Below are 25,311 nucleotides of genomic sequence, written 5' to 3'. Positions count from 1 at the left end.
GAACCTGTGTCCCCTGCATTGGCAGGTGGATTCTTAACCACTGTGCCACCAGGGAAGGCCGGAATGTAGTTTTCTTTAAACAACAAGTTTTTTCCTTCATACTCAAAATGGGTCAAATAATAATGTGATTAAGTTATATAATTATAATAGCAAATACAACTAGTATAAATAAGTTTTAGAACAAATGCAGTTGACTCTTTGTAAACTCCACTGATGGTAGAAATAGTGCATAGATATTCTGGAAAGCAGCCTACTAGCTATGAGTGCTCAGTGTACTATGGAGAAGAAAGGAGAACGTTAATTAATCTGGAACATATGTTAAGTGGAAGTCTGTTAAGAGAACTTGTATTCTATCCATGGATTGCCAACTTTATTTGAGCATAGAAACCTTTACATGGTGGAGCATCTTTTTAGACTAATATTCTACCTTGGGAAAATCAAATGTAGCTGTAAGAGAAAAATGAGTTAGATGTTATCTTTGCTTTATTTACAGTTTTTTTTTAAAATTATAAAGTAACTTTAAAAACATTAAACTAATTGAGTTAAAAACATGGGAATGAAATGTTATGTGTTTGGGTCTCTGGGTGGAATCTTGTTGGTGATAATAACCAAGTTTGTTTTTTTGAGAAATAATGTAGGACTAAGCATTAAAGAAATCCAAGGTAGCTTTGGATGGAGCATAGTTCTGAATCCTTTAAAAGTGTTTGTCTTTTCAGATGATCTTTGGGTGGTTTCAAAAACCCTGGACTTTGAATTGGATACTTTTATTGCATGTAGTACTTTCTTTGGTCCATCATCTATCAATGAGGTAGAGCTACTACCTTTGAAAGGTTATTTCCCTTCGAATTGGCCCAGTAACAGTAAGTATTATTATGCCCATATTAATTTGTATTAAAAAAGAATGAAAGACATGTGATGCACTGTGAGCAAGAATGCTAACTTTGTGTGGGATTGATTAAAGCCAACAAAAAGCATCCACCTCTACTTCCTATTATTGTGTACAGTATTCTTGAAATGTGTATGAAAGTTGAATATCTAAATATTTCTGCAGCTCAAGTCCTAGAGGGCTAACAATATAATAAAATCTTGACCCCTCACTTAAGTATTTTGTTAAAGTTGAATTTTACATGGTATATACCCGATTTCTAAAAATATAAATATTAAACATATAAATAAGAATTTCCTTAAATAATTTCTTATATCAAGTTCCAGTTCTTCATTTATTTAATCCTCTTGGTTTATTATTCTAGTAGTATACATTTAGTAAACAAATCATTTATTTTTACATTGAGAAGGTCTTGTAGATTTTGCAAGAGATTTCGTGAGCAGTTGAGCAGGAGGGTATGATTTTCATTTGAGGCTATTTTATCATCTGCCTTGAGAAATTCTCAATAAGACAGTAGGCTATGAGCCTTACTTTTCTTTTAATAAAGGAAGCTTTAGTAAGCTGAATCCCTGTCCAGTTCTATGAATCTGTATACTTCTCTATACATTTTGATCTCTGGAGTAATTTCTGATGGTCGAATTTGGTCCATATCTAATTAAGACACAGCATTTAACGACCCATTTCAAATATTTCATAGACATTTTTAACTTGATTTTTTTTCTTTTAGAACTGAATAAACCTAGTCAACCAGCTTGAGTTCAATAAGAGCCTAATTAAGTGAACATTTGTCATTTTTTGAATGCATATTTTCATATTTGTTGCAGTTGTTTCCTCACCAATAAAAGCATTCTAATTTTCTGCTTTCCATATATTCCTATAAAATAATTGAGGAAGAAATGCAAGAAAATGTTAACAAATTCCATAAACACTACTGTACAATGTATGCTGATTAAATCGAACTGGCTGTTAAGCAGTGTCACCACACCCTAACTCAAAATAGTTATTCTTATTCATTAACTGACATATGGAAGTCCAAATTTGATGTTAAGTTATGCAATTTATAAAGTATGAATGAGCAGGTAGTATAGTAGTTTAATGGATAAAAGGACCTCTGCATGTACTTAAGCGTTTATTTTATGTTGTGTGATTAATTCAGTAGCTGAACTCTGAGTTATGTGTACATTTAATAGATTTTTTCTAATGGTTCATTTCATTTACATTAATGTTAATTTTCTGCATTCTGTCTACAGCAGTGGTCCATGCATTATTGGTTTGTAATGCTAGCACAGAGCTGACCACTTTGAAAAATATTCAGGACAACTTTAATCCAGCTACTCTACCTCTAACACAATACCTGTTAACAATGTAAGTCATTATTTACCTTTGGGTCATTGGTATTAAAAAATGATGACTAATTGTAAATATGAAAATGTAATAAAAGTACATTACATAAATTTTTGCCAACAAAGTGTTAATTTTCTTTCAGTGATTATGAGGTTGCTGTTTTGTCAGTGGTTCAAAAGAGAAAGGGGAATACACATCATTTCCACCCATTCATCTATCTGTTTGTTTATTTATTGTGGTAGAGTCTAGTAAGGGTTACTGCAAATCTTTTTCCTTTGTCAAGGAATAATTTCCTAAGGGTCTTTTGAGTGTTTTTATTTATTTATTTATCTGTACTTTCATGCTACAAATTATTTAACATTTAAAACATTTAAAATTATGTAACATTTTACAGCTTGAATCCAGGATATATATATCGATACTAATTTTATTCTTGACATAACCTATATCTCATTTTTAATTTCTCAAGCACCATGCCCCTTTTTTAAAAATTGGGAGCGACATTATATTGAATTCACTAAAATGATAGAAAAAGTCTAGTTTCTAATTTGTAATATTATGATCTAACTTGTGGTATTTCATTTTTTTTCACCATAATAAAGTCCTAGGTAAGAAAAATAAATATCCTTATCCATTATGTCATTTATCTACTTTGAAAGGAATGCATTTTTTTAAAAATTTATTTATTTATTTTATTTTTGGCTGCTTTGGGTCTTCATTGCTGTGCATGGGCTTTCTCTAGTTGCGTGAGCGGGGGCTACTCTTTGTTGCAGTGTGTGGGCATCTCATCACAGTGGCTTCTCTTGTTGCAGAGCACGGGCTCTAGGCATGCGGGCTTCAGTGGTTGTGGCTCGCGGGCTCTAGCGCGCAGGCTCAGTAGTTGTGGCGCACGGGCTTAGTTGCTCCGTGGCATGTGGGATCTTCCCAGACCAGGGCTCGAACCCTTGTCCCCTGCATTGGCAGGTGGATTCTTAACCACTGCGCCACCAGCAAAGCCCAGGAATTCAGTCTTAATAGAAATAAAACCAGTTTATTGCAGTTTTACCTTAAACGGAGACTATATTAATTACCTAAGTCGGTTTTGTTTAATAGAACATGGGCTTTAAGTCAGTATATGACTTATTAGCTGTGTGCTTTGGGGGAAAAATGTTAATATTTCTGTATCTCTATTTGGGATAATTAACTACTTAGTACTGTTGTGAAGATTGCACCAAGTAACATGTAAAATGCTTAGTATAATGCCAGCACATAGTAGGTTTTCAACAAATGTTAATTCTCTTCCACCCTCCTCCAAATTGGGGTATATGTTTATTTGTGTCTCCAAAAAAATGTTAGCTGTGATGCTTATAAAGTGAAGGCTAAGTTATGACTAGGTCTGCTCACCTATTTCAAAAGCCTCTCATTTAAAAAAATTTTCATTTGCTTAGGTCTTCATCAACTACAATGAGCAACAAGAGAGTCAATAAGAGAAAATTTATCCCACCAGCCTTCTCGAATATCAGCACAAAATTTGAACTACTCAGTATAGGAGCAACATTGCAGTTAGCTAGTGAGTTAATTCAGGCACACAAGTTAAACACGGATCAAGCTACAGCTCTAATTCAGATAGCTCAAATGATGGCATCACATGAAAGTGGTGAAGAAGTGAAGGAACCGGGAATTCATACCCTCCCTATCACGATCATACATGGTAAGAAGCAAGAAGAGAAAACGGTTCTAGTAAATACATTGTCATATAAGCTTTTGTAACTCAATCTGCTCGCTTGTAATTTCCTAGTCAGACAAGATTCCAGAATAACTCTACATTTTTCAAATCTGGACCCATTTTAGTAAACTATTAGATGAGAGCAGAACTGACCACCCTAAAAGGGAGAATAGGCAGCATATCTGATGAATGGGTAGCATTATACTCTCATTATCAAAGTATCCAGATTTGATCTAGACATCTACGTGTTGCTCTCTATTAATTCCTAGTCAGCTCACCCTTCATCCTTCATAGTAGCTATTCCAAACCTTCATCCTTCCCATAATACCATCCTTGCCCCTGCCCCACTCTCTCTCTCTGAAATTGATTTTGTTTCTAAAATAGGAAATGGAGGTCATAATAGAAACTCGTTTCAATGTCCTGCCTTCCTTTTCCAACTTACCTAAGTATGGACCTATTCTTACTCTTCTGGTTCTGTCTCAGTGAAGGAGCTTTACTTTCTCCTCTTCAGAGCTACTACTTTTATCTGGAATCTGTTCCCTCTTTAACTCATTTCCTCTCACAGACCTTTTCCCTGAAGCTGATCCTACTTTTCGTCCTATTTTGAGGATTTGCTTCACATCCACTCTGTTGACCAAGCTAGACACTTGGGAGTCATCCTAGATTATTTTTCTCCCTAGATTAAGTGACTTTTTCTTAACACCCCTCCATCTCTCTGTTTCTCTCCCCTCGTCAGATCAGTCACTGAGATGTCCCTTCTTGTTTGTACCCACTTTTCATATTGATTCTCTCCTCGCCAGCTCATTTGCACCTCCTCAATCCAAGCCTTCATCATGCCTCCATATAGCCTAGTTGGTGAGACTACCCTGTAAAATGGGGTTTGATAATAGCATCTGTCTCATAGGTTTGGAGGATTAAATGAGTTAACATAAATAAAGGGCTTAGAGTGGTGTCTGGCACATGGGAGGCACTTAGTAAAGTTGGCATGTATTATTGTTATGATCACCTCACACAGCTTTCTAATTGACCTACCTTTAGTTTTACCCTTCTTCATATTTTCCCTCAAGTAGTTTTTCTAAAAAAAAAATCTGACTTAGTTCCATCACTTAAAATCCTTCGTTGATTTCCCCTGGTCTTTAAGATAAAATTCAAACCTTTAGCCATAGCAAGCAGAACTCTTGTGATTTATCCCCTTGCCTACCTTGTCAGATGGCCTCATCTCTTGCCTATTTGCTATAGGCTGTATGGAAATACTTGTCAGCTGTGTGCTTTGTCATGCCTCTGCCTAGAATGACCCTCTCTTTAACAGGATATCTTATCCTGGAAGATTTAGTTCTGTTACTCTTTTTATTTTTAGGAAGCATTCCCAACTCCACCAAAGCAAAGAGAGATGTTCTTTCTCTGATACCAACAATGTTACTTACCATATTGTTTTATCATTGTTCTTTGCTTGTCTATCTTCCTAAGTAGACGATGGTCTCATTAAATATGGAGGTCTTTTGAATAATTATCTATGTATTTATCCCTTGTCCTAATTAAGCACATAGTGAGCACTCAGTTAATATTTTTCAATAAATTACTTAAATGAAGGAGAGAGGGAGATGGATGAAATATTTCTTGTGCTTTTCAGAAATTTATTTATGATATTGCCTTTATTTTTTTCCCTTTCAAAATAATTAGGTGTTTTTGGAGCAGGAAAGAGTTATTTGCTGGCAGTGGTGATTTTGTTTTTTGTGCAGCTATTTGAAAAGAGTGAAGCTCTTACCGTTGGAAATGCAAGACCATGGAAAGTTTTGATTTCTTCTTCTACTAATGTAGCTGTTGACAGAGTACTTCTTGGGTAGGTATCACATGTATATTTCAGTACCTAATGTTTTAGGTTATTGTTGAGAGAGGTAGATCACCATAGGCCCTGAGTGTCCATGCACATTTTTCCTGGGTATGCCAGACATGCAAGGCCTTTATCTCTGACTCAAGAACCAGCATCCATGAAACAGTAACAGGCTAACTTATTAGTTGCTTGTGTAAAAATTTGAGTCCAGCCCAGAACGTGTATTGTTGGGGGAGGAATCTACCGTGCAAGGCCCTGACCACTCTTACTCAGCACATTTCGTAGGGTTGTGTCTGCAGTGAGCAACCTTGACTGATGAGGTAGTATCTCCCTCCCAGACAAAGAGCAGGGTTACTTACTGCTTGTTATAAAAATAGTGGATTCCCAAGCTCAGTGTTCCTTTCCTACAACACAATCCACTGCAGTGCAGGCATCCATTTGGATTCTCTGTGTCTCCTCATAGGACAAGGGGACCAAGGGAAACCACAGTAGATATGTTGGTGCTTATGCTGCTTCCTGTGCCATAAGTAAAAGTCCTTTGTCTCTGACCCAGGAGCTTTGGGTTGTTACCTTGGAAGTAGGCTAAAATTGCAAAACCAAGTCATGGGTTATTCTCTTATCCACCTGCCTATATGAACAAATAATAGTAAAATAGCTGAACAGTTTGATTAAATTATGTTTTTGGTTCAATAAGAGGGATCTACCTTTAGTTTTACCTTTATCCCATCCCTGTACCAAAATTGTCAGGTTTTGTATTTGATTTTATCCTACTTACAGACTAATAAGTTAGCCTGTTGCTGTTTCATGGAAGGCAATAGCACAATCTGTTTTACAGGTGTAAAATTTTTGTGTAAATTTTATTAAAAATTGGGACTTCCTTGATGGTCCAGTGGTTAAGACTTGGCGCTTCCACTGCATGGGGCGGGTTTGATCCCTGGTTGGGGAACTAAGATTCTTCATGCCGCAGTGTGGCCAAAAAAAAAAAGCAAAGAAAGTATTATGTAATGTTTTACCAATATTCCAATGTTTAATGATTTGAATTTCGCACAAATGATAAAGTTTGATTAGGAGAAATAACCCGTTATTTGTAAGTGTAGACTTTTTAAAAATTAACTTTTATAATTATATAAGTTAATGCTTATGGCAGAAAATATGCAAGACAGTACAGAGAATATTTTATTATATTTCTTTACAGACTTTTAATACATATACACACACTCATTTTGTTTTCCAAACTTAGGATTCAACAGTATATATTGTTTTGGGTCCTGCTTTTTTTTTTTTTTTTTTTGCGGTACGCGGGCCTCTCACTGTTGTGGCCTCTCCTGTTGCGGAGCACAGGCTCCGGACACGCAGGTTCAGTGGTTATAGCTCACGGGCCCAGATGCTCTGTGGCATGTGGGATCTTCCCGGACCAGGGCACGAACCTGTGTCCCCTGCATCGGCAGGCGGACTCTCAACCACTGCGCCACCAGGGAAGCCCTGTCCTGCTTTTTTTTACTCAGTGATTATTTCTCTATGGTATTAAAGCTTAGAAACCAAAATTTTTCATAGCTTTATTAAATGCAATGATTTTCTTATATGATAAGCAATTTTTGATCAGTAAGTTCTTACCAGATTTTTGCCATTATAAATAATATTGCAACCAAGTTCCTTAAACATAAATCTTGGTATCCATTTCTTATTCTTCACTGAAGAAAACGTCCTAGGCCTAGAATAAAAGATATGAACATTTTTAAGCTTCTTAATATACTTTGCAAGATTGCCCTCCAGGAAGGTTCTACCTGTGTGTACTCTTTCTTCTGAGTAAGCGAAAACAGTGGCTGAGGACATTTTCTGACTCAAGATAATGACAAGTTACCTGGAGACTAAACAGCAAAGAACTTCAGATTGCTTAGCCTAAGATTAAAATTTAACTGTAGACTGTTAGAAAAGAAAAATCAAGAAGCTAGAAGAGTAAGTACTAACTACTGAAAAGTAACAGAAAACACGTAGAAGAGATTCTTTAGGGCTTCCCTGGTGGCGCAGTGGTTGAGAGTCCACCTGCCGATGCAGGGGACACGGGTTTGTGCCCCGGTCCGGGAAGATCCCACATGCCGCAGAGAGGCTAGGCCTGTGAGCCATGGCCACTGAGCCTGCGCGTCCGGAGCCTGTGCTCCGCAACGGGAGAGGCCACAACAGTGAGAGGCCTGCGTACCGCAAAAAAAAAAAAAAAAAAAAAAAACTACAAAAAAACAAAGTTGCTCCTAAAGACATAATAATATGGAAAGCAATAGCTACCATATATTTAGCATCGAGATTTAGTAGAAAGAGTGTTAGCTTCTTAACATACCTTATCTTGTTTAATACTCATTACAGCTCTGCACAATATCTTATGTTAGAGATGAGGAACTGAAACTCAAGTCAGGTATTTTGCTGAGGCCACATAGCTAATAAGTAGACTCCCAACCACTGCGCCACCAGGGAAGCCCTGTTTTTTTGTAGTTTTTGTTTTTCGTTTTGGCCGTGCGGCTTTTGGGATCTTAGTTCCCTGACCAGGGATTGAACCTGGGCCACAGCAGTGAGCCAAATCCTAATCACAGGACCACCAGGGAATTCCCAGGGCAATTTTACTTGTGATAAATTCTAACATAAATATTTTATGAACGTTTCATGAGCCCTCAACATAAGATGATACATATTTTTGGGCTTCCCTGGTGGTGCAGTGGTTAGGAATCTGCCTACCAATACAGGGGATACAGGTTCAAGCCCTGGTCCGGGAAGATTCCACATGCTGTGGAGCAAATGGGCCTGTGGGCCACAACTACTGAGCTGGTGCTCTGGATCCCATGAGCCATAACTACTGAGCCCACGTGCCACAACTGCTGAAGCCCACACGCCTAAAGCCCGTGCTCCGCTATGGGCGAGGCCACCACAGTGAGAGGCCCGCGCACTGCGGCAAGGAGTGGCCCCTGCTCGCCGCAGCTGAGGAGGGCCCGTGCACAGCAATGAAGACCCAATGCAGCCAAAAATAAATAAATAAAGTTAAAATAAAAGAAAATAAAGGCATGCTTTAAAAAAAAAGATAATACATTGTTTTAAATTCTCTGAAACACATTTTATAAAAAAGTCTTTCAACTACATTATATTTACTTTGAGGTTAGCCATTTCACATTGAACTACATAATATAAAATATACTGTTATGCAAAGTTAATTTTAATAATGTAAATATGTGAAACTTTTAGATTCCATTTTCTAAATAATCAGAATCTATTTTACCCTGTTTTTTTTAAAGGCTTCTTAGTCTTGGATTTGAAAAGTTTGTCAGGGTTGGGAGTGTCAGGAAGATTGCCAAGCCAGTTTTACCTTACAGGTAAGAACGCTAAATTTCAAAAGTCACAGAATGTTCACAGAAGTATAATTTTATCTAAGTCTTACCTTAAATCTGGTTTCTGAAGAAGACTAGAGAAAGCTGTATCTTTTTCTTGGTGTTAATTTAGGAAATCTGTATTTTACTTTTTTGTGATGCTGTGAAAATGGAATCAAAGGGTATTCTTTTATGTAATTCCTTTTTAAGTTTGCATGCTGGCTCAGAAAATGAAAATGAACAATTAAAAGAACTACATGCACTCATGAAGGAAGACCTGACTCCTGTGGAAAGAGTCTATGTGAGGAAAAGTATTGAGCAGCATAAACTGGGGACCAATAAAACCTTGCTGAAGCAGGTGAGGGGAAACAGCTTCAGTTTGTCTGTTTATTTATTTAATTTATATATACGATTCAGATCCCTTTTATTCCTGTTGATAGGAGTATTATTCCTATTTATTTCACTTAAATAAAACAAACGACTGTGATAGCTCAGATTCAACTGAAGTGTGCCTGTCTATCCAATGCACGTTTTATTGCAAAGCGTTCTTCAAATTTGTGAACACATCCAACTCTCGATGACAGAGTCATCTTTTCTCTTTCTCCCTATATGCATATCTTTTTATAGGCTTAAGGGGAAAGTGAAGAGGTGGGAATAGATTCCTGGGAAGTTAAACGAAACTTGGCTTTTTTCTAGGAGAAACAGAGGAAGAGAAAGTCTGACACTCGGCAAAATATCCAAGTTCATTTTTATCTTTGGTGCTTTCCTAGAAACCAAACCAATCCTTTCAGGGTCTGTCTGAAATCTATCCTAAGAATCTAGGAGGCTCAGACACTTAATCCCAGGTGTTGGGAACCAACACTGGACACATAGGGTCTCCGGCTGCAACAAGTAGCATCATCTCCTTCATCAGGTTCTGATCCAGGCCAGTCTGGGTGTCAGCTGGGAGGAGAGTAAGAAGTCATTTAGTAGCTTTCTCCTGTGAAAGGAGAGCCTGGGGGGAAGAAAAGGGAGTGGAGGAAAAGAGGGTTGTTGGCTTGTTGGACAATGTGGACATGGGTCCACTTTTTCTGCGAGAGATTTGGGACAGTCAACCTGTTTGGGACCCTGTTTTGGTCAGCTATTGCTGAAATCATGTTGCTTAACAAAATCTCAATAATTTAAGACAACAAACTTAACAACTCTACAGGTCATTTGGTGTGGGTCAAGCCTCTCGTTCTGAGAACAGTTGTGTGTGGCATGATGCCCCTCTCCTGACAGACAGCACAAGTGCAAGAGGGCAGGCAAGATCATACAAATACGTGTAAAGCTTCTGTTCCCAGCACGTCAGCTAACATTCCATTGCTATAACAGGTCATATGGCCAAGCCCGACATCAGGGGGCAGGGAAGTATACTCCACCTACTTCTCTGGTGGGAGACACTGCAGAGGCACGCAGCAAAGGGTGGGATGAGTAATACTGTCACGGGGAAGGAGGGAATTGTAGATAATAATCAATCTACAACAAGTTTGGGTTCTAGAAGTCCTCGGAAGCCTTCAGACCAGCTTTTTATTATCTGAGTTATAGACTTACCTTTCTTCCCTTCTCCTCTACCAAATCCAGAGGGGCTTAGTTTGACTACATTCAATTAATGCAAATAAGTCATTTATGTAAACTACTTACTGTTTTACATCCTTATCCAGCACACTGATATGTAAGAATAATTATTAATGGTTTCTTTGATACCTTTCTAAGTGAAAGCCCGGTTTACTATAAACTATTGCTCATTGGTATCACCTGTTCATAAATAAAACTCTTAGAGGAATTTCCATTTCTTATGTGGGAATAATGAAAATGTAAAGTGGCCTATGATTTCTGATTGCCAGTGATTAAATTAGGACCTGCTCATTTCTGATTTTAGCCTGTAAGTTCTTTGGTAAATGTATTCTCTTAATTTGTTTAATAGTTGTTAATGAATAACATTCTTACTGTAATAAAGGTCCGAGTAGTTGGAGTTACCTGTGCAGCCTGCCCATTCCCATGCATGAATGATCTTAAATTTCCTGTGGCTGTCCTGGATGAATGTAGTCAAATCACAGAACCGGCTTCCCTCCTTCCCATTGCAAGGTAACCTAAAAGTTCTTTTCCAAAGATGTTACAATTATTTGAAACATTTCCTTAGTTCAAACTCTTCCCAGACTTTTGTGAAAATTCCTAGCAACGCAAGTGCTAAACTGATTTTTTGAAAAAATCCAGAGGGAAATTTGAGGGAGGGGTTAATGTATCAAAATTTTGTTAGATCACCGTTGAGGCAGTTGGATCACTACTTGGATCACAGTTTAGACAGTCTTAAAGCCTTGAAAGTTCAAGTGCTAGGATTCTACTAGAACGTTGCAGGCTTCTCAACCAGACTAAAGGTGCCTCTTTAGTCATAGTTTAAGAACCTAACTCTACTGAAGAATGTTCTTTAGTTCCTTACCTTGATATAATTCCAGTGTTTAGGTTACGAAAATATTTTTTAGATTATGAAAGTAGATAAAGAAAAATAAGTTGAAAATGAAAATTTGTCTACTAAAATTTAGGAAACTATGAAATCTTCTAAGCTGTCTCAGCCAACTGAAACACTGCTTTCAAAGCATCTCTTATTGAGGAATCCTAAAGGTAGTGGAAGGAGTACTAGACCAGACTCAGTAGGCTTCAGTCCTAGGCCTTGTTCTGTCCCCCTTGTTGTTTCGTTTTCTTTCTTTTTTATAGTAAATATTTAATCTTCTGATTTCCAGTTCGTAAGTGTTGAAAACGCACAAGAAAGATTTTACTTCACAAGTACTTTTATGTTAATATATTTTGATTCAATATATATGGCAATAAATCTCCACACGTCATAACCAAAAGTATGTTTTCTTCCCCTTAAAAAATGGGGATGTAACATTAACCACCACTGTAAAATAAAGCACACAGTTATTTTGGTGAATTTACAGTTCTTTTTTCCCAGGTGTAAGGATGAGGGAGTAGGGCATCAACTGTCACGATCTGCCCGGGACTTGGGAGGTTCCGGCATCATGGGGTCTTCAGTGTTTAAACTGGGACAGTCCTGGGCAAACCAGAATGAGTTGGTCACCCTACTCAGGAGCCAGGGATGGAGAAAGTAAGGCCCTGCATGAGAGGGTGGAGGGTTAATACTGTGGAGCACCTACTGTCTACTAAACACATTACATACTTTATTAAGTCCTTACAACAGCCATGCATGGTATTATTATATCAAGATTACTGATAAGAATAGTGAAGCTGTAGAGATTAAATAACTTGCTGTGTCCACACAATATAACAGCGAAAATTTGGATATAGGTTTTTCTTCAAAACTTGGACTTTTCCCCACTATATTCTATTCCTATTTAGAAAGACATTTTACCCCTGAAAGCCTAATTTGCTTCATCTCTAAAACAAGAGTTTAAGGCAGATGACTTCTAAGAATGTTTCTAAGTTTATAGATTCTAAAAATCATTGTTTCTCAAAGTGTGTTCTGTGAAACACTAAGTCCTTGCAGAGGCAGGGGACACTTACTAGGTTTTATGTGGAAAAAAGTAAAGTTATGTAAAGGATTCTTTTTTTTTTTTTTGTGGTACGCGGGCCTCTCACCGCTGTGGCCTCCACCACCGTGGAGCACAGGCTCCGGATGCGCAGGCTCAGGGGCCATGGTTCACGGGCCCAACCGCTCCGCGGCATGTGGGATCCTCCCGGACCGGGGCACGAACCCGTGTCCCCTGCATCGGCAGGCGGACTCTCAAGCACTGCGTCACCAGGGAAGCCCAAGGATTCTTTACTGCACAACTTTTTAAAGCCTTTTAATACACTTATTATCACTGTTAAGCCTTGTTAGTTCTGAGAACGTGTCATGGTATTCAAATTCTTTGAAATACATTTTAGAAAATAGTGCAGTAAATGATGTTAATGCATGTTTCTCTCATTGCTTAGATTAATTTTTAGAATTCTGTTTTTAGGTTTGAGTGTGAAAAGCTGATTCTTGTTGGAGATCCCAAACAGCTCCCTCCTACTATTCAGGGTTCTGATGCAGCTCATGAAAATGGATTGGAACAAACGCTTTTTGATCGACTTTGCTTAATGGTACTACTGCTAAATTCATACAGAACTATCATTTATTGATTATACACTGTGTAGGTTGATAGAAAGTGAAAATATTAGAAGAACAAGTCCTTGCCCTAAAATTATTTTAATTGGAATTGTTTAGAAAGTACTCATCTTAAAGATAAGTTGAACCCTAATAATTTAAGAATGAAATGAATCTTTTCCCTGTGTACTTTCGTAGTGGGTAGTAAGTATATTGATTTTGCTGTAAAATAAAAAAAAAATCTATATGTCTCTGTTATCCATGTCCCCTATTGTAGAGCTGTTCTAGAGCTCTACTTCACATTTTTTTAATTTAAAAATTATTAATATAGTCTTAAGTTGAGGTGACATTCACGTAACGTAAAATTAACCATTTTATAATTGCTGTCATTTGGAGGCTCATTCTTCCATTTTTTTTCACGGGGATGGATGCAGATTTGGGGGGCCTGGGTTTATACATTTTGGAAGTTCACTTTCAATGATGCAAAAATTAAAATTCAAAAGTGAATATATATTTAAATGTGGAAAGCAATCATAACAATAAATTTTACAAATCATCCCCCCCCAAAATTAACCATTTTAAATGAATAATTCAGTGGCATTTTAGTACATCCACAGTGCTGTGCAACCACTACCTCTGTCTAGTTCCAAAACATTTTCATCCCATCAAAATAAAACTGTACCCATTTAGCAGTTACTCTCTATTCCCTCCCTCCAGCCCCTGGCAAGCACCAGTCTGCTTTCAGTCTGTATGGATTTATCTTTTCTGTATTTATCATACGGTCTTACAATTTTCGTATCATACAGCTTGAAATCATACAATATGTGACCTTTTGTATCTGTATTCTTTCACTTAGCACGACATTTTTGAGGTTTATCCACACTGGCGGCATGTAACAGTACTTTTACTTTTTTTTTTTTTTAAGTACATTTACAATGTAGTGCAACCATTACCCCATCCTTTTCCAGAACTTTTTCATCAACCCAACAGAAACTTTGTACCTATTAAACAATAATTCCTCATTCCCCTCTCCCCTGAGCCCCTGGTGACCCCTATTCTACTTTTGGTCTCTGTATTTGCTTCATGTAAGTAGAATCATACAATATTTTCCCTTTTGTGTCTGGCTTTATTTACTGAGCATAATGTTTTCACAGTTTGTCCATGTTTTAGTATATGTCAGAATTTTATTCCTTGTTAAGGCTAAATAATAGTCCATCGTTTTATGTGTACACCACATTTTATTTATCCACTCGTCTGTTGATGGACATTGGGGTTGTTTCCGCCCTTCAGCTATCATGAATAATGCTGTTAGGAAAATTGGTATCAATTATCTGTTCAAGTCTCTGCTTTCAGTTGTTTTGAGTATACACCCAGAAGTGCAACTGCTGGATCTGATGGTAATTCTATGTTTAACTTTTGAGAAACTGCCAAACTCTTTTCCATCGCTGCTGCTCCATTTTACATTCCCAACAGCAATGTACAAGGGTTCTAATTTCTCCACATCTTCACCAACACTTGTTATTTTTCATTTTTTAAAATAACAGCTATCTTAATGGGTATAAAATGGTATCTCATTGTGGTTTCCCTAATGTCTAATCATGTTGAGCATCTTTTCATGCACTTATCTTTGGAAAAATGCCTATTCAAGCCCTTTGCCTATTTTTGAATTGGGTTGTTTGTTGTGTTGTTGAGTTGTAGGAGTTCTTTATATACTTTGGATATTAATCCCTTATCAGATATATGATTTGCAAATATTTTCTTCCATTTGGTGGGTTGTCTTTTCACATATTTATGCCCTAAAAGAGTATTGGGGATTGATTTTTTTCCTCACATATTTCTCCCCCATAGAAGATCCTTTGTCCATGTGATCACTAATCCTGCATTTTATTACATATTATTAGAGTGCCTTGTAACTATTCAAAATGTTCAAACAATATTACAGAACATTTTGCAAATAAAGAACGTACTCAAGGAAAGCCCTGAAGTAGATGGGAGTTGGTTTATGATGTATTAAGAAAATCGGAAACTTCTTTGAAGATTCAGAATGAAAAATGGCTTGTACCTAAGGAGGATAGTTAATGAGTTATCAACAACAGTTTCTAATTTTTTTAAAGATTTATTTTCAATTTAGTGTTAGGCCAATTCCATATAGATTATGAAAGCATGATGTTAGGTACCATACTTATTAGATAGTCTAAGATTTGTTTATATTTTATAATTTTCTGGTATAAAAAGTTTACTATAAAAATATTTTTAGTAAATTCAAAAAATTCTTTTTATTCATTTTATCATGGTTGTAATTTACTAAGATCACAATATGGCAGTATTTTTAAACTTTAAAATATTATTGTGGATTTTTTTTCCACTAAGAAAAAAAATGCTGTTTTAATTCTTTATTTTTCTGCACTTAAATTTCTTAGGGTCACAAACCAGTTCTATTGAGAACCCAGTACCGTTGTCACCCTACAATCAGTGCTATTGCTAATGATCTGTTTTATGAAGGAAACCTCATGAATGGTGTTTCAGAAACAGAGAGGAGCCCTTTACTGGAATGGCTCCCAACCCTATGTTTCTATAATGTTAAAGGACTGGAACAGGTAAATGACATTAGTGTTGATAAGAGTCAACACAGTTTAGTTTCCTGTTTTAATTTTATTGTTGTTGTTTGCATGCTTTTCATGGTCTTTCCATAGTGTTTCTGGGAAATGTCATTTAGGTTCTGTTTCTTATTCCAGATTGAAAGAAATAACAGCTTTCATAATGTGGCAGAAGCTGCTTTCACACTCAAGCTGATCCAATCACTGATTGCAAGTGGAATAGTGGGCTCTATGATTGGGGTGATAACATTATACAAATCCCAAATGTACAAGGTTTGTATTACCTATTATGATATTTATCATTATTAAATATAATTTCATATTATAATATTTTATATTACATTTGTAGTAGTTTGGTTTGTGTTGGTTTGGTGCTAGAAAAACTTTGGGGACTGTAGTTACTATATTAAAACAGCATTCAGACTTCTGTCTAGTCTGGCTTTTTTTCTGTATAATTAAATGTAAACCTAACAAGGTTTAATTAAATTCAGTTTACAGCTGTTGGGGCAAAAATGCAAATAAACAAATTAGAGGGAAGGAAATATGGTATATGCTTTGTGTTTTGGGACAGATGGGATTGAATCTGTTTTCCAAAATGTTCTTTCATTATTATTACATTTTATCAGTAAATCAAAGATAGATACCAGATATTAATCTACACACAAGCCAGTTACTTCTAACTAGTTTTCATTTATATTTATTTATTTTTAGTATTTTTCATCTGTTTCATTTAGTTTATCAGCTCTAAATCAGCATATCTAAATAAGTTTCCTAGCAAAAGATAAATCATCACTTTGATTTTGTTTCATAACTTACATTATCATTAGTTATTTATCATTTCAGAAATTAGCCAAATCTCTGTGAGTAATAAAAAAGAAAATGAAAATTACCCACTGTTAGTTAAATGATGACAGCTGCTGTGGGTAGGTTGAGAGGCGTAGGTTCTTCATGACCTCTGCACCACATGAGCCTTGTCTTCTTTCCTCCACAGCTCTGTCATTTACTCAGTGCTGTGGACTTCGACCATCCTGATATGAAAGCTGTGCAGGTGTCCACAGTAGATGCTTTTCAGGGAGCTGAAAAGGAGATCATTATTCTGTCCTGCGTAAGGACCAGACAAGTAGGATTTATTGATTCAGAAAAAAGAATGAATGTTGCATTGACCAGAGGAAGGAGGCATTTGTTGATTGTAGGAAATTTAGCCTGTCTGAGGAAAAATCGACTATGGGGGCGTGTGATCCAACACTGTGAAGGTAAAATAAAAATGTATTTAATTCAAGCATTTTGAATTAAAACTGACTTTTGGGTTAGTGCTTGGGGTGGTTCAGGTAGGAACAGCTCTGAATTTGCCACTATGGGAGATGAGTGAAATGATAATATGGAAACTACTGTAAAGTATAGTTGTCTCATGTTTTGTATCTTTCTAAGGGAGGGAAGATGGATTGCAACACGCAAGCCAGTATGAACCACAGCTGAACCATATCCTTAAAGATTATTTTGAAAAACAAGCAGAAGAAAAACAGAAGAAAAAGAGAGAAAAAGATAAATCTAAAGATAAATCTTATTTGCAGAAAGACATGATATAGTTTGTATTTATATAATTTCAAATTCATTTTACACTATACATTTGTATATTTTTATTACCCCAAACCCATTATTGAAATAAAAAAGATATTTAAACAAAAGTAAATAAACATATGTAAAATTTTGCTCTTCAGAAAAAGTATAGTTACTTATATTAAGATAGGCAGATGTTGAAAGTAATATATAATTTCACTAATAAAAATAATTTTTTTCTAAAAATTATGGCTTCTGTTTGCTAAAGAAATGAATTTTACAAGGAGCAGGAAAAAGCCTTTATGGGGAATACCAATGTTACTTCAAAAATAAGTGAATATCTCAAAAGCTCATCTGTTAAAACATGTCTACACAGTTATACCAACACACTCCTTTCTGAACTACAGCTCTAGCTGAATCTTTTTAAAATAAGTATAATGCCCTGTCATTTTATAAGTAAAAACATATTCACAATAAAACTTTTAAGCAGTACAAAAGAAAGAAGAGAAATGAACTAAAAGTTCATTCCTGAAGACAGCAGTGCTCAAAACTGGCCATGACCCTGGTATAGTAGGTGCTCAATAAGTATCTGTGGGATGAATGAATGAATGAATGGATGGATGAAAGACTCCCTTTGGCTCATTTCATTCTATAGTCTTTTTCCTGTGCATTTATTTGCAGAGTAGTTATTGGTATATATAGTATATAATGGATTTTAAAATATTATAAAAAGAATACATTCCCCTTACAGAAAATCTGCAAAATACAGAAGAGTATACAATAGAAAATAAAAAGCACCTGGAGATTCACTACCCAGAGATAATAATTGCTAACATATTGCTTCAGTCTTTTTTCTATCCTTATATTCCATATGTAAATAAGTTAAACCATTTGTTGTATGATTTTTAGCCATTATTAAAGGAATATTTACCTATCTTACATGGAAAAATGGCAAGGGCTTGATTATAATTAATACCAATGAAATATTTGTCTTTACCAATTAAAAACTCATATTTTTTATGAGTGATTCGAGTCAATTTTTTTTTTCTTTTTTTTTTTTGCGGTACGCAGGCCTCTCACTGCTGTGGCCTCTCCCACCGTGGAGCACAGGCTCCGGACGTGCAGGCCCAGAGGCCATGGCCCACGGGCCCAGCCGCTCCGCGGCATGTGGGATCCTCCCGGACCAGGGCATGAACCCGTGTCCCCTGCATCAGCAGGCGGACTCTCAACCACTGTGCCACCAAGGAAGCCCAACATTTATTTTAAAGATGCAGAAAATTGCTTACTTGAATTACTTCACTGTAAAAAATGGCCAGTCTACCTCTATGAAACTCTTCTTTTGTTTGGGAGAAAAATAAATCTAACGAAGAAACAAAAGTTGTAATTCTCCAAGCCTTGTCCACAATGTGTTAATGATTGCAACAGCATTTGCTCTTTTAATGTAAGTGAAAGATGTGACTCTCGAGTTCCAGGCAATACCTGACTGAATAGGAGACACCTCAGAAATTACTCATTGCCCCTTGGGGACCCTGGTGGGGCCCAAAAGCCCCTTGAGCCCAGCACATCCTCAGTAGATTCACTAGGACAGAGACCCAGGCCTGAAGATAGCATGTGAGATGCCACCTGTAGGCTAGACTGGGTGGGTGCCCCAGCTGAGCTCCGCATCACCATCTGGGGAAACAGGAGGGGAGAGAAGCCTTTAACAATCTGCCATTACCCCAAAGAGGCCTTGCTTAGTTGGAAGTTACTTTTCTACCCTGGAATTGCGTGTCTTACAACCAGAAGAAAAGGAGTAACCTTAATGGACCAGTTTACTTCCCAACTCTACTGAGAATGCAAACTTGAGTGCCACCTTATGTCAATTACATGGACAAGAAAGGAACCACATTTTCACAAAACACAAGATGGCAGAACAGAAGGACCTTGAGCTCATCTTCTCTTACGAGGAGATTAAAAATGAAAAAGACTGAAAAAAAAAATTAAAAAGACTGGAACCTACCAAAAAAGATGTTCTACATCCAAAGACATAAAGAAACCCAACAAGATGGTAGGAGGGACACACACGATATAATCAAATCTCATAACCCCCAGGTCAGCAACCCCCAAACTGGGGAACAATTATATGACAAAAGTTCTACCACAGGAGAGTTCTGAGCCCCTCGTCAGGCTCCTCAGCCTGGGGGTCTGGCATCAGGAGGAGGAGCCCCCAGAGCATTTGGCTTTAAAGGCCAGCAGCACTAGAGTGCAGGAGCTCCACAGGACTGGGGGAAACAGACTCCACTCTGGGAGGGTACACACAAGGTCTCATGCGCACCAGGACCCAGGGCAAAAGCAGTGACTTCATAGGAGCCTGGGCCAGACCTACCTGCTGGTCTTAGAGGGTCTCCTGGGAAGGTGGAGGGCAGCTGTGGCTCACTGTGAGGACAAGGACACCAGTGGTGGGCATACTGGGGAGCATCCATCAGTGTGAAGTGTCCTGGAGACTGCCATTTTGGGACCAAGACCTGGCCCACCCCAAAAGCCTGTGGACTCCAGTGCTGGGACGCCTCAGGCCAAACAAGAGGGCAGGAACACAGCCCCACCCATCAGCAGACAGGCTGCCTAACAACGTCCTGGGCCCACAGCCACCTCTTGACACGCCCCTAGACATGGCCCCGCCCACCAGAGGGCCAAGACCCAGCTCCACCCACCAGTGCCCAGGCACTGGCCCCTCCCACCAGGAAGCCTGCACAAGCCTCTAGACCAGCCTCACCCACCAGGGGCAGACACCAGAAGGAAGAAAACTAAGATCCTGGGGCTTCCCTGGTGGCACAGTGGTTGAGAGTCTGCCTGCCGATGCAGGGGACACGGGTTCGTGCCCTGGTCCAGGAAGATCCCACATGCCGCGGAGCAGCTGGGCCTGCACGTCCGGAGCCTGTGCTCCGCAACGGGAGAGGCCACAGCAGTGAGAGGCCCGCGTACTGCAAAAAAAAAAAAACAAAAAACCTAAGATCCTGCAGCCTGTGGAACCAAGTCAGCAGACATAGATCATAACCTACCCTGGGACCAGCTGGTCCCTGGCCCTTGGGTGACAAGAGGCAAGTGTACTGCTGGGACTCATAGGACACCTCCCATAGAGGGCCCCTTATCCAAGGTTGAGAAACATAACTAACCTTCCATATATATAAAAATACAAATATAAATGTAGACAAAATGAGATAGCAAAGGAATATGTTCCAGACAAAAGAACAAGTCAAAACCCCAGAAGAACAACTAAGTGACATAGAGATAGGCTATCTACCTGAGGAAGAGTTCAGAGTAGTGATCATAACGATGATCCAAGAACTCAGGGAAAGAATGGATGCACAGAGCGATAAGCTACAAGAAGTTTTTAACAAAGAGTTAGAAAACATAAAGAACAACCAGAGTTGAAGAATACAATAACTGCAATGAAAAACACACTAGAAGGAATCAATAGCAGAAGAATATGAGGCAATATGAGGCAGAAGAACGGATAAGTGACCTGGAAGACAGAATGGTGGAAATCACTGCCATGGAACAGAATAAAGAAAAAGAAATGACGACAATTTAAGAGACCTCTGGGACAACATCAAATGCACCAACATTCACATTATAGGGGTCCCAGAAGGAGAAGCGAAAGAAAGAGCCTGAGAAAATATTTGAAGAGATAATAGCTGAAAACTTCCCTAACAACAGAAAGGAAACAGTCACCCAAGTCCAGGAAGTGCAGAGAGTCTCATATAGGATTAACCCAAGGAGGGACATGCTGAGACACACAGTAATCAAACTGATGAAAATTAAAGATAAAGAGAAAATATTAAAAGCAGCCAGGGAAACCAGCAAATAACATGTAATGGAATCCCCATAAGGTTATCAGCTAATTTTTCAGCAGAAACTCTGCAGGCCAGAGGGGATGGCACAATATATTTAAAGTGATGAAAGGGAAAAACCTACAACCAAGAATACTCTACCCAGCAAGGCTCTCAGATTTGATGGGGAAATCAAAAGCTTTACAGATAAGCAGAAGCTAAAAGAATTCAGCACCACCAAACCAGTTTTATAACAAATGCTAAAAGAACTTCTCTAGGCAGAAAAGACCACAACTAGAAACACGAAAACTACAAATTGGGAAAGGTCACTAGTAAAGGCAAACATATAGTAAAGGTAGGAAATCATTCACATACAAATATAACATCTAAACCAGTAATCATGAGGAGAAGAGTGCAAATGCAGGATATTTGAAATTAAGGGACCAGCAATTTGGGACTTCCCTGGTGGTCCAGTGGTTAAGACTCCACGCTCCCAACGCAGGAGGGCCCAGGTTCAATCCCTGGTCAGGGAACTAGATCCCACACGCTGCAACTAAGAGCCCGCATGCTGCAACTAAAGATCCCACATGCTGCGACTAAAGATCCTGCATGCCGCAATGAAGATGCTGTGTGCCCCAACTAAGACTTGGCACAGCCAAATAAATAAATAAATGTTAAGAAAAAGAGACCGGCAACTTAAAACAATCATATATATATATATACAGACTTCTATATCAAAACCTCATGGTGACCACAAACCAAAAGTCTATAATGGATATACCACCACACACAAAAGAAAAAGGAATCCAAACACAATACTAAAGATAGTCATCAAATCACAGGATAAGAGAATAAAAGAGGAAAGGAATAAAAAAGACCTACAAAAACAAATCCAAAACAATTAACAAAATGGCAGTAAGAATATACATATTGATAATTACCTCAAATGTAAATGGATTAAATGCTCCAACCAAAAGACACAGACTGGCTGAATGGATACAAAAACAAGACCTGTATATATGCTGTCTACAAGAGAGGCACTTCAGATCTAGAGACACACACACAGACTGAAAGTGAGGGGATAAAAAAAGGTATTCCATGCAAATAGAAATCAAAAGACACCTGGAGTAGCAATATTCATATCAGACAAAATAGACTTTAAAATAAAGACTGTTACAAGAGACAAAGAAGGACACTACATAATGATCAAGGGATCAATCCAAGAAGATATAACAATTGCAAATAACATGCACTCAACATAGGAGCACCTCCATATATAAGGCAAATGTTAACAGACATAAAAGGAGAAATTGACACTTATACAATAATAGTGGGGAACTTTAACAACCCATTTTCATCAATGGACAGATCATCGAGACAGAAAGTCAATAAGAAAACACAGGCCTTAAATGACACATTAGACCAGATGGACTTAATTGATATTTATAGAGCATTCCATCCAAAAGCAGCAGAATATACATTCTTTTAAAGTGCAGATGGAACATTCTCCAGGATAGATCACATGCTGGGCCACAAAGCAAGCCTCAGTAAATTTAAGAAAACTGAAATCATATCAAGCATCTTTGCTGACCACAACACTATGAGAAATCAACTACAAGAAAAAAACTGCAAAAAACAAACACATGCAGGCTAAACAATATGCTACTACACAACCCATGGATCATTGAAGAAATCAAAGAACTCAAAAAATATCTAGATGTAAATGAAAATGAAAACACAGTGATCCAAAACCTATGGGATGCAGCAATTCTAAAAGCAGTTCTAAGAGGGATGTATATAGCAATACAAGCTTACCTCAGGAAACAAGAAAAATCTCAAACAACCTAACCTTACACCTAAAGCAACTAGAGAAAGAAGAACAAACAAAACCCAAAGTTAGTTAAAGGAAAGAAATCATAAAGATCAGAGCAGAAATAAATGAAATAGAGATGAAGAGCACCATAGAAAAGATCAATGAAACGAAAACTGATTCTTTGAAAAGATAAACAAAATGGATAAACCTTAAGCCAAACTCATCAAGAAAAAAAGGGAGAGGGCCCGAATCAGAAATGAAAAAGGAGAAGTCACAACTGGCACTACAGAAATACCAAGGATCATAAGAGTCTACTACGAAAAACTATATTCCAATAAAATGGACAGATTCTTCACATACTTGTCTGCTGATGCAGTCACAAGACAGCCCTTGATTTGACTGCTTAGATCAAGACGAGAAATTTCATCACTGTGTGCATTAAGTGTAAAAATTGGCTTATCTGAGCATGCATCCAAATTATATACAAAACCATCATTTGTACTGGCCAAAAAATGACAAGGTGAAAAGTGATTCCAAGTCACTCTCAATCTGCCCACTGAATCGCCACAGTTGATGGCTTTCCTCTGGACTTCGGCAGTCATACAAAGCCACTGACTTATCACATGATCCAGAAATCAGAGTCTGTGCTTCAAATGGATGAAACTGGAGAGTCTGGATCTTGTCTGTATGTATGGCAAGGCTGGCTGCTGGTTTCCCCAAGGACGTATCCCACAGAATAACAGTGTTAGCTGATGCACTGGCCGGCACATTTCTGATCAGCTTATTCCAAGAAAGGTCAAGGACAGCATTGGTATGCCCATCTGCTGAGGAATTCATCTTTCCTTTCTTTTTCTTCTTTTTTGATAGCTTATTTCTAAGTGTAAAGACTGGCTCTAAAGAGTTCCACTATATCGAAATCCCACACTTCAATGACGGGGGTCATGTTTCCCACAGCAATGTAATTTCCAGTTGAATCATCTGGGCTAGGATCAAAATTCAGCCATTCAACACTCAAAGGGTATGCAGACAACAGGATATCATGGTGGACATAAAAAGAATCTTCTTATTGGTTATAAACATGTACCTCTAAATTGCATTGGTCCTGTTCGGCTCTACCACAAACTATGAGAATGTCATTGGGCTTAATCAAGAAAACTTCACGTTCGTACTGCTCCATATCTTTCAGAGTAACATAAGGATCTTGATCATTACTCCCATAGATTGTAAGACCCAAAAGAAATTCACCAAGAGTTTCAGTATCTGGGTCACCTTCTTCATTATATTTATCTATGTCATACTCAGCCAGCTCACCATCATCCAGCGTCCTGTCATCCTCTGGGTCACCATCCTCCAGGGGCTCCCGAAGTCGGGCCTGGGTACAGACATGCTGCATGCCATCTTCTGAAGGATCGCCTGTCTCCTCTTCATCACTGCCACCTTTTTCTTGTAATTTTTCCTTTGCTTCAGCAATAAGACGTTTCACTTCTTTTTCATTAAGCTCTTCTAGGTAGATTCTTCTAGGTAGAAGATTCTTCTAGGTAGATTCTTCTAGGTAGGAGAAATGGACAGGGGCTTCCCTGGTGGCACAGTGGTTAAGAATTTGCCTGCCAATCCAGGGGGCACGGGTTCGAGCCCCAGTCCGGGAGGATCCCACATGCCATGGAGCAACTAAGCCCACACACCACAACTACTGAGCCTGCACTCTGAAGCCCGCAGGCAACAACTACTGAAGCTCGTGGGCCTAGAGCCCATGCTCCGCAGCAGAAGAGGACACCGCAGTGAGAAGCCTGCACACCAGAACAAAGAGCAGTCCCCACTCGCCGCAACTAAAGAAAGTCCCTGTGCAGCAACAAAGACACAACACAGCCAAAAAAAAAAAAATCTTAGTAAGAAAAGAGTGTAAAGTAACCTAGTAATAATTTAAAAAAAAAAAAAGAAATGGAAAGATTCTTAGAAAGGTACAATCTCCCGAGACTTAACCAGGAAGAAATAGAAAATATGAACAGACTAATTACAAGTACTGAAATTGAATCTGTGATTTAAAACCTCCCAACAAATGAAAATCCAGGACCAGACAGCTTCACAAACGAATTCTACCAAACATTTAGGGAAGAGTTAACACCTATACTTCTGAAACTATTCCAAAAAATGGCAGAGGAAGGAACACTTCTAAACTCATTCTACGAGGCCAGCATCACCCTGATACCAAATCAGACAAAGATATCACAAAAAAGAAAATTATAGGCCAATATCACTGATGAACATAGACGCAAAAATCCTCAACAAAATACTAGCAAACCAAATTCAACAATACATT

At 38.1% G+C, this 25,311-nt stretch overlaps 1 protein-coding gene and 1 pseudogene across 2 annotated transcripts in view; one reads left to right on the top strand and one right to left on the bottom strand.

Annotated features, from left to right (window-relative positions):
* ZGRF1 (zinc finger GRF-type containing 1) overlaps positions 1 to 17,401 on the top strand; it is a gene marked incomplete at its 3' end in the record, with an annotated part of 70,455 nt that extends 53,054 nt beyond the window's left edge. The window contains exons 18-29 of the mRNA XM_082653800.1: positions 717 to 860; positions 2,137 to 2,251; positions 3,658 to 3,920; positions 5,616 to 5,775; positions 9,042 to 9,119; positions 9,324 to 9,471; positions 11,092 to 11,219; positions 13,091 to 13,214; positions 15,639 to 15,815; positions 15,954 to 16,088; positions 16,807 to 17,068; positions 17,244 to 17,401. Coding sequence (XP_082509926.1) covers positions 717 to 860; positions 2,137 to 2,251; positions 3,658 to 3,920; positions 5,616 to 5,775; positions 9,042 to 9,119; positions 9,324 to 9,471; positions 11,092 to 11,219; positions 13,091 to 13,214; positions 15,639 to 15,815; positions 15,954 to 16,088; positions 16,807 to 17,068; positions 17,244 to 17,401 — 1,892 coding nt within the window. The remainder of the gene's footprint in view (positions 1 to 716; positions 861 to 2,136; positions 2,252 to 3,657; positions 3,921 to 5,615; positions 5,776 to 9,041; positions 9,120 to 9,323; positions 9,472 to 11,091; positions 11,220 to 13,090; positions 13,215 to 15,638; positions 15,816 to 15,953; positions 16,089 to 16,806; positions 17,069 to 17,243) is intronic.
* A 5,907-nt stretch (positions 17,402 to 23,308) lies between these two features.
* LOC309822309 (periodic tryptophan protein 1 homolog) lies at positions 23,309 to 24,402 on the bottom strand (annotated as a pseudogene). Its single transcript has one exon. The product of its transcript is annotated as a periodic tryptophan protein 1 homolog (transcript).
* Positions 24,403 to 25,311: the final 909 nt, after the last annotated feature.

The sequence above is a fragment of the Grampus griseus genome, assembly GCF_964374135.1.
Source record: "Grampus griseus genome assembly, chromosome: 4".
In the NCBI taxonomy this organism is placed as follows: Eukaryota; Metazoa; Chordata; class Mammalia; order Artiodactyla; family Delphinidae; genus Grampus; species Grampus griseus.
This window is presented reverse-complemented; position numbering and strand designations above follow the sequence as displayed.